This window comes from Eublepharis macularius, chromosome 5 (genome assembly GCF_028583425.1).
Source record: "Eublepharis macularius isolate TG4126 chromosome 5, MPM_Emac_v1.0, whole genome shotgun sequence".
In the NCBI taxonomy this organism is placed as follows: domain Eukaryota; kingdom Metazoa; phylum Chordata; class Lepidosauria; order Squamata; family Eublepharidae; genus Eublepharis; species Eublepharis macularius.
This window is the reverse complement of record NC_072794.1, coordinates 72,013,093-72,027,122: the sequence shown is the minus strand read 5'-3', so window position 1 is coordinate 72,027,122 and position 14,030 is coordinate 72,013,093. Positions and strand designations below refer to the sequence as shown.

The window sequence follows — 14,030 nt, the reverse complement described above, 5'->3', positions numbered from 1 at the left end:
GTCCTATGTATTTGTCCCAATGTATTTGATCCAAGGATTCCTCTCCGGGTACGTACAAGAAGCTTGGAACCTGTTTTGTTTTGGGCCCATGGCCTTGTGCCTGGGTGCACAAGACTTCCTTGTCTGTGGTACAGGAGGTTAGTATTTATGGTTGAACCCAAGGCTTCCCCGCCAGGTGTGTGCAAGAAGCTTGGGATCTCCACAAGTATTTGCTCCAAGGCTTCCCTGCCAGGTGTGTGCAAGAAGCTTGGAGGTTTTGGGTCCACGGCCTGGGTGCCTGGGTGCGAAACACTTCCCTGCCTGTGGTTGCAGAAAGTTGTAGTTTGTTGTTTGGGGCTTCCCCGCCAGGTGTGTGCAAGAAGCTTGGGATCCCCGCATGTACTTGCTCCAAGACTTCCCTGCCAGGTGTGTGCAAGAAGCTTGGTGGTTTTGTTTTGGGCCCACGGCCTGCTTGCCTGGGTGCACATGACTTCCCTGTCTGTGGTTGCAGGAAGTTGAAATGTGTTGTTTTGGGCCCAAGCCTTCCCCCCCAGGTGTGTGCAAGAAGCTTGGGCCCCAGTTTGCATTTTTTCCAAGGCTCCCGCATATTGTGCAAGGAGATTGGAATTGGTTGCAGAGCTGGGCGGAGGCTCTATACTCCGCTTATAGTATTGGGAAATGGGGATTGCCCTCCCCCACCGTCTGCAAAGCAGGTTCGCATTTGCTGACCTCTACTGAGGGGACGGAAGTAACCATTTGGAGGAGATGCGGCAAGGGTGTGGGTGGCTTTATGCCACCTGTGGGGTGCAAAGGCCTAAGCAGAGGCTTGGCCTTAGCAGTGGCAGGTTAGAAGTTGGGGAAAATGAGCAGGCTGGTGACCACCCTTGGCATATCCCCATTGGTGGGGAATTGGGGTCTGTCAGGAGTGGCTGGCTGCTGTACGGCCCAGTTGCGAGGACAGATGCCCTGGTGGGGAACCCCTGGACAAGCCAGTCCCCCCCTGCAGCTTTATGGCTGGGTGGGGGAGCTTTAAGGGGGTGAACCACTTCACCAGACTGGCTGGGTCCCAGTCATATGATGGATGGCTCACACCCGGGCCAGCGGGTGGATCGTCCAAACAGGTCAGGGCGGAGGTCCAGAAGTGACCTCAGGGCCTGACCTGTTACTCTAGTTAGGCCCTTGCTATGTAAACAGATATGTTGTTGTAATTTTAATAAAGTGGCCCTTTAATTTCCAACACTTGTATCTGCCTCTTCATTCGGAACTGGGGGGGCAATCTAAAGCCAGTGATTAATTTTCAGACTACTGACCTGACTCACCATTTAGTATGCTTCTAATATGATTTAATTAATAACTTTAATCAAGTTCTGAGAAACATTTCAAACTCCTAGATACAAGCATTAAATTTCTAGTAATATGATACTAAACGATAAAAGCTCTATGAAAGCTGAACAACAAACCTGAGCATACCTGATGGAGAGATGTGTCTCCAAGAAATGGAAGGGTCTGGTTTCCCTGAAGCCAAGCAAGCAAGTGTGACGTTGCTTCCTTCATTCACCACGATGTCACTTGAGATATGAAATATCTTTGGAGAAACTGAAATAAAACAGTAAGAAATGGTTAAAGTGTTTTCCTTAATTCCACAAGCACTTTGCTTTGATTATCTCCAACACAGTTAAAATTTAACAATAGTTATGTGGCTATGGTTTAGATCCTATCTTATATTACCGTGGGTGCAAGGACGTCTGCCTGCAGTTTATAATTTTCTAGCCTCCCCTTTCATGGAGCATTTCAAGTTGCAATGGGAGGGGGGTGCTTGAAAAATCACGCCCCATGAGCAGAAGTCCTTGTGCCAGCGTAAACATTAGTCTGGATCTAATCTATTTTATCTGCTATCACAAAAGCCGTTTCACACCACAGTATTCCAGATTAACCCCAAACAACCACACCAGTTCCCAAATCACATTAATTCTGAATGTACATGAGCTATGCTACCCTAAGGTAATAGGTCCCAGTAATTTTTATGGAACAAAGTGCATTTTTGTGATAGTTATTTACCTGGTTTATACAGCATCCTGTTTATACTTGAACCCCATTCATAATGCATACTGTATTACTGAGTAGCTGACTTTTGTAGAATCATCATAAAATATCCCAGCAGAAGATCATAAAACAGGAAGAATAATTCAGTACATGTTTATCCTGCCCCTTGGAGCAAAGCTGTATATATAGTTCCTTCCCTCCATTTTATTCTCATAAGTACTCATGCCACATATTGCATCATTAACCAAGAATATGGCAAGGGCAACATTTAGACTAGACCTTAGACAGCTGTTCTATACCACTGGTTACTTCTTTAGCCAGAAAACTGCTTCTGCATCCATACTAATTTATTGGATTTAAACTTTTATTCAGCCTTCAGGTTACTCAGGACTAGACATGGGCACAAACAGCATTATGAACAGGAAAAAACCCACGAACAGCCTAATCTGCTGTTCTCGAACAAGCTGTTCATGAGGCCCCATCCTAAACGAACAGGTGGTCATTGCAAGCCTGGTTCACTGCCTTCCGTTCATCAAGCCAGACAGTCTGGCACGTGCAATCAATCCCCTTGGCAACCAGAGGCAGGGAGGGACTGAACTCTGTCTGAACTCCTTCTGGCTTTCCATCTGGCTTTAACCCTTCAAAGTACTTCCAGCAGGGAGTCCTGTTTTTGCCACTGTGAAGAGAAAATGACAGCCAACAGGGAGACCTGTGGATCATACCTTTCCCGGGGTGTAATCTCTCTGAAACTTGGGGGGGGGGGGGTCTTTAAAAGACAGTGAGAACTATGTCCCATGCAAATTTTGTGGGTATTGGACATTGGGAAGGTCACTTTTGTAACCCCTCAAACTAGCTGTCAGCAGACACTGCTGTTTTTGCCAGGACAGGGCCCTTTAAACTATCAGCAGGCAGGCGGCAGGGGGGAATCCCCCCTGCTGCCTACCAGCTGATAGTTTAAAGGGATCTTTAAAGGGCCAGGTAAGTGGGTTTGAGGGGAGGGGGCTAAGTGGGGTGGTTTGGGGATGGGGGTGGTTCTGGCCCCCACGAACAACGAACATGTTCGGGAACAGTTCATGTTCATCCATGTTCATTGTTCATTGTTCGTGGATGGCAATGAACGACGAGCAGGGTGTTCGGGTTCCCCCCCCCCCGTTCATGCCCATGTCTACTCAGGACAGCTGTAAACACCTGGGGTAACAATCATAAGAAAAAAGCCAACAACACAATATACACGATGGACAATAAATTGCAGATCAAATCTGGTCAGTTATAAATATCAATAAATAGAACAGCCTCATTCAAAAAAGTAATCAGAAACACAGAAAATTAACACAATTCAAAGGCACATCTTTAAATTATGCTGGATGACAAAAAGAGATGAAGTCAGGTGTGCTGCCAGGAAAAGCGTATTCCACTATCTAGAGGGCAACAGTCAAAAAAGCCTTACCATGGGTGCTTGGCAACTTCACCTCTGATAAAGCAATTTCCTGGAGCATAGCACTACCTGCGGATTTCAGATCTAGAGCAGATTCGTATGAGTAGAAGAAGGAGTTTTTTAGGTACTTTGCTTCAAAGCCATTATGAATTTTAAAGGGAAAAACAGTTTACGTTATTATGGCAGGTTACAGTTAAAGTCCAGGCCTCTATATTTTGTGGCAGTTTTACAAAAATATTCAAAAGTTTAAAGGGGAGGTCTTTAGGGTTTCCAGGTCCCCTTACCTCCTAGTGAGCACTCACCTGGTAGGAAGGTTGAGGACCCAGGAGGGTGGGAGACCCAGCACTCACCTTTTGATGCTTCTCCTAGTGCAGCATGATGATGCGACTTCCTGAAGTGATGCCTTCACACCAATTGGCAGGCATGGCCCTGCTATTCACAGGGGCCCAAATTGGCGTCTGTGAAGGGCAGGAGCATGCTTGCCACCAGGCATGATGATGACACTCCAGGAAATAACATCATTGTGCCCGTGGGGAACGTGCCGTCTGCATGCTGGCCCAAGAGGTTTCTTGCCTCCCGGGCCCATTCCATGGGATCTTTCCCCCCACCAGCCAGGTGAGTGGTGGCAGGGGGCAGAAGCTGGGAGCAGAGGATCCCCCACCCCCACCAGGTGACTGGCAGCCCTAGGAAACATATACTACTCTTGTTGAGTTAGGGCTAAACTAGACATTACATTTTTTGGCAAATTGTGTCTAGGTTTTCTCAACCCAATTCATGTTTCTTGCAGTTACCCAGCAGCTTCAGAGAATGCCATTTTAAAGATCATATAAAACAAACCGTTTTCTGCTTGGAATTGTGGCATGGGGGGGGAGCACTGCTTTGAGAAAGTGAAAGGGCTCCTAGCAGGGACATTTACATAATTTTGGAGCAGTACCCGGGGCATGGCAAACACACAGCTTGAACGTTATGTAAATAATTCCCTGCTGGGCACCATTTCACCTTCTGAAAACTAGTATGGGGGTTGCAGAAGCTGTTCCGCCCTCCACACCAGAAATCCAAGCACAAAACGGCTCCTCTGGTCTCCAAAATGGCATTGCCTGCAGTTGTTGTGCGACTGCAGTTAACACAAGTTGGGTCAAGGAAACCCAGATACAATTCACCAAAAACTGAAATGTCTAGTTTGGCCCTATCTCAACAACAGTAGTGTATGTCGCCCCTCCCACATTTTAAATCTTTTGAGTACTGTAAACTGCCTTAACTATGTAGGTCAATCAGGGTAGCCAAACTCATTTCTGCACTGAGACCTAGATAACATGTGGTATTCAGAAACTTCCACCCTTTTAGAATATTTTCCAAAAATATGGCTAGTTTTAATCTTGCCAATAACTATTGATTATTTAGATCTCTTGGATTATTTTTATTATTTTTAGTAAAGGCCTTCCAATGACCTCTTTTAAAGTTGATCCTTCAGTTAACGTACCATCGGTCTCCACTGTTCTTGGATTCCAGGTATTGTTGAGGATCTCTCCTTACTGCCCTCTTGTGAATTAACTGCCCTACTTTGTGTAACCAGATATTGGTAGTTAATTCAGATTGTATTGTGGGTGTTAATTCATTCTACAGATCTTCAGAAGGGCCTGTGGTAAAAAAAAAATTAAAATTAAAATAAAAGGTTTAGCATATTTATGTAAATTACATGAAGTTACATGAATATGCATGACAATGGCAAAATTAACATCATATATACATAGTCAACCGACCTTAAGAATTTCAAGAAAAATGGAAAGTATTTTTAACTTCTTAGTTAAAAATCAAGAAAAAGGAAGAATTTTAAGTTTTAAATTAGAATAGGTTAAGAGATCGGCAATATATGTTTTTAATATATGTTTATAACAAAATTGTTACTTGGGAAGAAGATAGATGGTAAGATAGAACAGAAATATTGAAATAGAAGTGGAAAATCAGGAATGTATAAGTCTATACAAATATGTGAATTATATGAATTGAATGATTTGAATGATGTTAGTTTAGCTTTATATCAAAATGTATACGTCTAGTTTATGTTTTATGTAGATAAATGCAGAAATAGATATTACATGCATGGTATAGTGATTAATTAATTTTATTTTTGAGTTTATAAACTGAAATAAAATTTATTTTAAAAGAAGAAAATAAAAGATTTAGCCAATTAACTCCACAAAGCAATCTGTGTTTGCTAAGTATTTGGGCAAATTATTTTAATCCTCTGCACTTGAAGTGTTAATGTATGTGACTTCTTTGGTCTCCTTGTTGAGCCCATTCATGAGGGTCATTTTCAAAAGTGCATTTGGCTTTCCACGAGCCCACCTTCTTTGAGGGTCATGAGGGGCATGGTATTTTAAGATTATTCTCTGGGCCTCAAAAAACTAATTCAGCACTTCAGACATGAATGTTACAATCTAGTCTGAGTGGAACACCCTAAGAATAAATAGGGTGACAAAGGCATTTTAAGACTCTGATAGTGGCCTCAGCAGTCTAACATTAGTCTAATAATAATATAAAATGTGTACCTCCATCTTTCAAAGCCATTTGACTGAGGCACATGATCTAATATAATCCATATAAATCTTATCAAAAGTACTTTTCTCTCTCTCTCAAACAATTGTAAGGCCCTAGAAGCATGACCAGCATTATCCTAGTGGTAAATTTTACACTAGACTACAACTGATCTTACCAAGATCTAGAACATGATAAGATTCTAGATGTCCCTATTTGACTCCCTAATTTGGTAAAATCCTGGAAGTACTTATATGACTCCCTAATTGGCTTGAGGCCAGGCCAGCCCTGCTTCTAGCCTGCAGGTGCACTTTTGCCTTTCCCTCACCCTTTCCCCCCCCACACCCACTTACCTGGCTGCTGAGGGGTGCACTCCCTGGGGCACCCCTCCCTGGGTGGTGCGGCACACCCCCAGGCAGGGGGTGCACTCATGTGTAGGGTTGCCAGGCCCCCTCAATCTCCCAGCGGGAGATTGGGGCCTGGCTCTCACCTGGGGGGGGGGGTGCGTGGATTGGGCCCGTTTTGGCATGGGTCGGGCCCATTTTGGGCTCCTTCGGAGTGCAGGAGCATTCCTGTGCTCCGCAGGGGCCCACAACGGGCCCGATCTGCGCCAAAACAGGGGCCAATCTGCTCCTGTTTTGGCACACATTGGGCCCGTTGTGGGCCCCTGTGGAGCGCAGGAGCGTTCCTGCGCTCCGCAGGGGCCCACAACGGGCCCAATCCATGCCAAAACGGGCCCAATCCATGCCCTTTTTGGCACTGATTGAGCCCATTTTGACACGGATCGGGTCCATTGTGGGCCCCTGCGGAGCACAGGCATGCTCCCGCACTCCACAGGGGCCCCGATCCAGGCCAAAATAGGCCTGATCCTGGCGGCTGCTGTGCGCAGGGGCACGCATTACCGCAGGGGGGCACACATGGAAGGTGTGCACCCCCCTGCTGGCCAGGTAAGTAGGGGCGGGGGTGGGAGGGCGGGGGCAGGGGATTCCCTGCCCCCACCAGGGATCTGGCAGCCCTACTCCTGTGCCACGAGAGTGGGCAATGGCAGTGGCAAGAGCAGGCCGCTCTCACTGCCACTGCTGCTGCCAGATCTCACCATCGGTGCCACCGTGCTGCTGCCTCTCGCCGCCGTGGCACGGGGGCAGCCTTTGACCCCGCATGATGATGTCACTCACAGAAGTGACATCAGCATGTGAGCTGGGAGCATGTGCACACTGCACGCACAGAGAAAGGAAGCCAGAGTAAGTACCAGCTCCCAATCCCCCCCACCAAGAGACTACCGAGACCTGGAGAGCTCCTTTCAAGGGACTTCAGTTCCTTGGCAACCCTATGCACTTTGCATGATCTTTTTAGTCAATACCAGTAAGTGTTTCCTTATATTCCTAGTTATACCCATGCCAGCCACTTGAAAAAGTACTGCTACACATAGCGTCTGGGGGAAGCCCAGGCACCCCTGATCTTACCAAGATCTAGGACATGGATTAAGTGTCTCTAATCACAGGCACCCAAGCTATTTCCTGACCTTGGCATATGCAAGAGAGGACCATGAAAGCAGACAAACACAACATGAATAGGAGATGCAGGAGGGTATAGCTAACATGATCCCACCTAGGTTTGCCAAGTAATCCCTGGTGACCACCAGAGGGAGATCACGGGGGAGAGGACAGGACTTACTCACTGCTACAGGCCCTTGCCAATGACATCATCACATTGTTGGCATCATAATGATGTAACTTCCTGAAATGATATCATGTTGTGGGCACATCAGAACCACTCTGTTTTTTTCAGGGGGGGGGATGCCAAAACATGGCTTCGTGATGTGACATCACTTCTGGTTGTAAAGCAAATGTTCTTTCCCAATGAGGGAAGGAACCAGAACAGGCAGGCAAGGCTGGCCATAATAAAGGCTGCCTCTGACTAGCATCCATGCCACTTTTCAGTTCTTGTGGCTGGGACAAGGAAACAGGGACAAGTGAGAGGGTGGGTGTAGCCATTCGGGCCTGCTTCATAAAGGCCAGGGACTCAGGCCAAGGAGGACTCACCCCAGCTCTCCCTGTGCCTAGCTGGCTGGAGGTGGAGAGCAGTAGGAAGAAAGGAGATAGGTCATCATGGGTGATCTGAGCCCCTTCCTCTCTCAGGGCTGAGGCCTGTCATAGCCCAAAAGAGTAAGGCCTTGGAGGGTGTGCTCACCCCTGCCAACCCTGGTAGCACCACAGAGGCTCACATTTAGCTTGCAGATCTAGTTACAATGGTTTCCTATGGACTTGGTAGGCTTTCCCAGAAACATGGGAATAGGATGGGAACAAGCAACCCCTCAGTTGGTGCATGTGTTCAAATAAGGAAACAGAGTTCTTCAGCTTTATGAAATGTTCTTCAGCATAAATCCATTGGATGAGCTTCTCAGTAGTTTTTAGAAAACTAATTAATACTTTTCTGTTTCAACAATCCTTGAAAAGCTATATTACTTCTCTGTACAGTTTTATTACACATGACTGTTTTATTTTAAATATCTTAATTTTAGCTTACTTTGATTATTATTTTTACTGCTATAAGCTGGCTTGCAGGCCTTTATAATGAAAAGTTTTTTTTCTTCACACAAAACTTGTCGTACCAATTAGACTAAGTTTAAAGAACCTAGATAATCTAGAGGGGTAGCCATGCTAGTCTGTTGCAGTAAAAATAAAGAGTAATCTTTTGGCTGTACTAGTTCATTCCGCTTTATGCTTTTGTGAATTAAAGCCTTTGGTCTACAAAAGATTATGCTAGAGTAAAATCTTCTTAAGGTGTCACAAGACTCCTGCTTATTTTAGTTAGCATTAGCTTACTATGTGGACCAACTGATAGAAATTTCTGTTTGTTAGGAAACCAATGGGAAATTGCAATTAATGAAGAATTGGTGAACCTTCCTGATCCTGAATACCCTGTTCCTTGTCTGTTACTCTTTTATTCTTTCTTGAAGTGTCCTGTGTGAATCCAGGTCTTCAGCAACCTTTCTAGAACCACTTTAATCAACTACTAGGCTTGCATGCCTAGAGCCTGTAGGTTATGTATAAACACACCCTCACTTTTCATGATCAGGAGGACTGTGAAAAAAGATAAGACCTCTGATTGCACACATAACGCATTTGACTAGAGTTTTATTCAGACAATCAGATTAATGCATGGAATGGAGATGAGATCCCAGTCCTGCCCTTGCCAGGTATTCACTGAACATCTAAAATGTGACTCACATCTCCAGTACTTGTTAGTTCCTGATTTATCCTATCAACCCTGTAAATCCATGTTCTATGCCTCATAAAGAGCCTTTCACACTATTAGTGCTGAAGAAATGCTTTACTAATGATAATGGTGGTGTTAGCCTCTAACTCTCATTTTTTAAATTCCCTAAAACTCAATTTCAGGGCCTAGCAATCTACTTCCCAAAAATGCAGGAAGCATTTTGCTTTTTTTGTCCACCATTTGAGAATTGTAGAGTAATAGATACCTTACTAGAACCTCAAGGGTAGAACCAATCAAAACTCAAATGGCCAATACCATTGTTTTGGTATGATTTTGATGCTTTACATCCGCGTTCAGGAAGAGGAAAAGATCTGTAATGATATGTATCGGGTCAGGCTGGTCAAACAGCTCTATAAAAATTACATAGTGGCAGAATCAATAAAAATAATTCTGACCAGCTTTCTTTCATAAGAGCTGCAGCAAGACTGCATAAACATCCAGCAATCAATTCAAGGCAGACTTCCAGGATGGAAGGAGTGCATGGAATGTTTATTGAACCTGGCCTAGGGATATCAGAAACATAGCATTGCATCCTTGAAAAGCTACACTTCAGCATATTTTTTTTGTAAATCTGTATTAAGTATTTTTTAAAAATTCTCAATAGATAGGAGGGGGATTGCTCCAGATTGTTTCCAAGATATGGGAGGAGGATTTGACAAACATTTCCTGTTTGTTTCTACAAAACAAATTACTTACATGTGGGCACAATTTCAGTGATTGATTTTACCTGAGGAGACTTACATTTCAAGAGCAGCATAACAGCCGATGACACAGTAAACACTCAGAGGAACCAGCTGTGCAGCTCAACTTTTATTCCTACAGCAGCCCTTAGGAGATCAGAGTTTTGACTGTTGCTAGGTTCAGGCATTCACATAAGCAATTTTAACATACACCCAGGCAGGCTATGTTATTTTCTCAGCTGCCCTCACTCTAATCTCTTCACAATGTACGTATATTGTTGGATGTATATTGCTCTTCACAATATATGTATTGCTGGATGTTTATACACACATACATCAGTTGCTAAGGTAAAAGCAAGTCAGGAGGGCTGTCATTGTCATGCCCATCTTAAGGCCTTCCTAGAACATCTGATTGACAACTCGGAATGTTCATTTGCAAATTTCTTAATCTGACCCAAACAACACTGTTAATAAATATAGTAAATGTTTTGAATCCAAAGATAATTATTTCCAGTGTTCCAGAGCAACTGGAAGCCTTTTACTATACAGTTGTTCTAGTGCCTTGCTGTCTGTTTTCATTTTCCCATGCAGTGGTATGAACAGTGAAGAAAGAAAGTGAATTAGGGATGTGTGCCTGACAGAGATGTTGACCAGAACAAATAAGTAGTTATCCACCCAACCAGATCATCCCAATCCCAGTGTTTCTTTGCCCAGCACTTCAATTTTCCACCAATCATTACAGCACTTCAATTTTTTTTTTTTTGATAGGGGGGCTTCCTGACCTACTTATCTGTAAAGATGAGAGCTATTCAGACACATTCTACACAAACTGTTTCACTGTGTACCCAAGGGGGTATATAACCATTCAATGTGAGTTTTCAGATGTTGATCAACTATTTAATTAGTATGCAGCTTTGAGCAAATAGCCATAAATGATCTTGCCATCTGCCAGGAGACGGGAGACCCAGGGGAGCATCAACCTGGCTGTCCCAACCCCTGGCTTGTGTAGGATGGGGCACAGGCAGCGGACTCCGAACCTACACATGACAGGGGGCACCCAATCTGACCACCATCCCTAGCTGCCTTAAATGTTAGCATTTAAAGAGGGGCCAGCCACACCCTTCATCTCTGGGCTCATGGCTGGCAACAAGTGCTGAGCAGCTGTGAGTGTCCAGTAGTTCAGTGGCAGTGGTAGTTCAGCATCAGTGGTGGTAGTGGTGGTTAAGCAGTGGATGAAACTGCGGCAGCACTGAAGTAGCAGTGACAGCAGCTCAGTTGCTAGCACTGCCATGCTACTTAAGAAGGGAGCAAAGGCTGCACCTTCTAGGGTACCAGCAGCAGTGAGGCCACCCTGTAAGGCCACTAGGGCTGGTGGTCAGATGGTGTGGCCCCCCGTCCTAAGACAGATTGGGGAGGGATCATCAGGGCCAGTCAAGGGTATGCTGGAGCCCAGCAAGCTGGGGAGATGGTGCACTTTTCAGGGGAATCTCTTGTGATTTGGAAACTCCTCACTGGGAGAGTAGAGCAGCTTGATGCCTCCAATACAGTCCAGCGGCCACTGTTTTCAGACCTTGTTGATGCTCCCCCAGGGTGGTTGGTAAGGCTGCCAGGAGTAGGAAGCCTTCAAACAGGAGGCTGCCAGTGTGTTCACTCAGTAGAAGTTCCAGCACCTCTAGCAGCCCAGATCGGCAGAGGCAGCCTGCCAGGGAGAAGGCCTGCCACTCACATGGGGAGGGGCAATGTGGCAGATATTGGAACTAGGACTCAGACAGCAGGGGAACCACAGGTAGGTCCTCTTCAGCCAAGAAGGCAGAAGGTCCCAAGGAGGATTATTGGGAGGTGTCAGCCCATGTACTTGGTCTACTGGCTTGGGTGCTGCGGAGGAGGGCCAGGTGTAGACAGGTGAGCGTGAGCCCCCAAGAGATATGGACAGCAGAACCAGCCGAGGGCCTCCCTCCAATCATTTTGTCCTTCACAGATGATGAGGACCCACCTGGGATTTAACTAACCTGTAAATTTTATGAGGAGAATTTAGACAGGTATAACATGGACATGAAAATTTTCTTGCTAATGAAGCCAGAGGCAAAGGACAAAAGGAGACCCCTTCCCCCCAGAAAGGGATAGGAAAGGGGACAAAAAGGAAGTGGCAGAGTGCACCATTGTCTTATCCATCATCAGTCATACCTGTGGGCAATTTGGTCAATGAGGCCCTTCCCCCCAAGCTGTGTTCTGTTAAATATGCCTCCTGATGACTAATGTCTACTCAGCTTTAAATTCAGGCACGTGGTTTTTAGACAAGGTCATGCCAATGGAGTGCTCAGTAGCCTGCACTGCCTTTGAGATGTTCAGCACGTTCTTGGAATGAGCTGCAAGGGAGCTCATTCTTTAGATGATTTTTTGATCATGGGACCCCTGGATGTCATAGCCTGTCCAGATCACCTGCATATCTTCCAGGCACTGCCTCAAGATCTTGGGGTTTCACTCACTCAGGAGAAAGCAGAGGGGCTGGTGACTTCCCTGGTCTACCTGGGAATAGTACTAGCTTCTGTACTAGGACAGTCATGTCTATCCTCTGACAAGTTATAGAACTTGCAGGACCTCATTAACTGAGCCCTTTCCCACCAGAAGTGCATCTTCAAGAAGCTCCAGTCCATCACAGGACACTTGAACTTGGCATGCAAAGTGATTTCCTTGGGGAGGGGCATTTGTGTGTGGCTGGCACAGCCCACTGGTGGGGCCCTCACCCCTCACAATATCTGTCTTACTAAGGGCATCAAGGAAGATCTCAAGGTTTGGCTCGTTTTTCTCACCAATTTCAATGAGGACTCACTGTGGCAGTGGAACTTGGGGCCTGACTTGCAGGTCCATTCCAACACTGCTGGTAGCATAGGCTTTGGGGTTTACCGGGGGAAGTGGCCTGTGGCTGATGCTGGGTCTGGCATCTTGAGGGACCTTATGTTCTTAGAGATTTCCAATCCTAGTGGATATGGTTGTTTGGTGGAGCAACTCAGGGACAAGTGTGTTAGGGTCTGGTGCAACATCCAGGTGGTGGTGCGGGTCAGAAACAGGCAGTCCTCACACTCTGGGCAAGTCATGTGTTCAGTTCGCAGATGTGTGCAGGTCTGTCTGTTTGCTAACATTTGATTCTCAGCCCAGGTTCAGGTAACAGCACTGTGGACATTTTGTCTTGATTCTAGATGGAGAGGCTCTTCAGCATGCCACCAGCCACATATTGCACTCCAGACCCATTTCCAGAAGACTTGTGGGATCTTGGGAACACTATAATGCAGGGAATATTCCACTCAGTAGTCACACTCACCCTACGGGCCTACTCTGCAGCCTCATCCAACTTCTTGGTGTTTGCTGCCAGCTTCAGGGGCAAGGCCTACTGGCCTTGGGTCATGGTCCTGCACTACCTGGCCCGTATGAAGGAACGGGGCTTTGCCCTAAGACCATGGGCTTTCACTTAACTGCCACCTCCTTCTTCAGCAAGGCCCACAGCTATCTGAACCCATGCAACTCCTTCACACCTCAAAAGGTTTTATAATTGGAGAAGGATGGCTCCCTTCTCCCCGAACCTGCATCGCCCCATAACACTGGCCATGCTCTCTAGAATCTTGTTGCAGCTTCCAGACATTTGCTGGTCTGCTTTCAAGTCCCAGTTGTTTAGGACAGCCTTCTTGGAGCTTTCCACATGAGGGAGCTTGTCTCCAACTCCTGCTGGGACTTCTCTGGGCAGACTCTGAACCAAGACCTTTCCATAGCAGCAGCATCCTCTGACATTCCAAGACTGACCAAAGGGGATAGTGGAAATACATCCATGTGAGGGCCACAGTCAACACTGGAGAAGTTTGTGGAGGCAGCGGGATGTGTGTGTGCTAATTCCCCACCTGGACATATATTTTTGGCTGAAGGCTTTATATGGTCTAGACAGTGTGCACCTGTCCAGCTGAGGACAAGACATTTGGTTGCAGGACATTCAGGACACCTGTGGAGTTGGTTGTAGCTTTAGGAGCTTTGGCAGGAGCTGTTTTGTGGCTCTTGTGGTGATTTGGGCATTGGGCTTGGATCCTCTTGAG

The 14,030-nt window shown here is 46.0% G+C and overlaps 1 protein-coding gene across 2 annotated transcripts in view; it reads right to left on the bottom strand.

Annotated features, from left to right (window-relative positions):
* NEGR1 (neuronal growth regulator 1) overlaps positions 1-14,030 on the bottom strand; it is a 1,020,236-nt gene that overhangs the window by 349,752 nt on the left and 656,454 nt on the right. For both annotated transcript variants that reach the window (XM_054980097.1, XM_054980096.1), the window contains exon 3: positions 1,450-1,575. In XM_054980097.1, the coding sequence (XP_054836072.1) occupies positions 1,450-1,575 (126 nt within the window). The remainder of the gene's footprint in view (positions 1-1,449; positions 1,576-14,030) is intronic.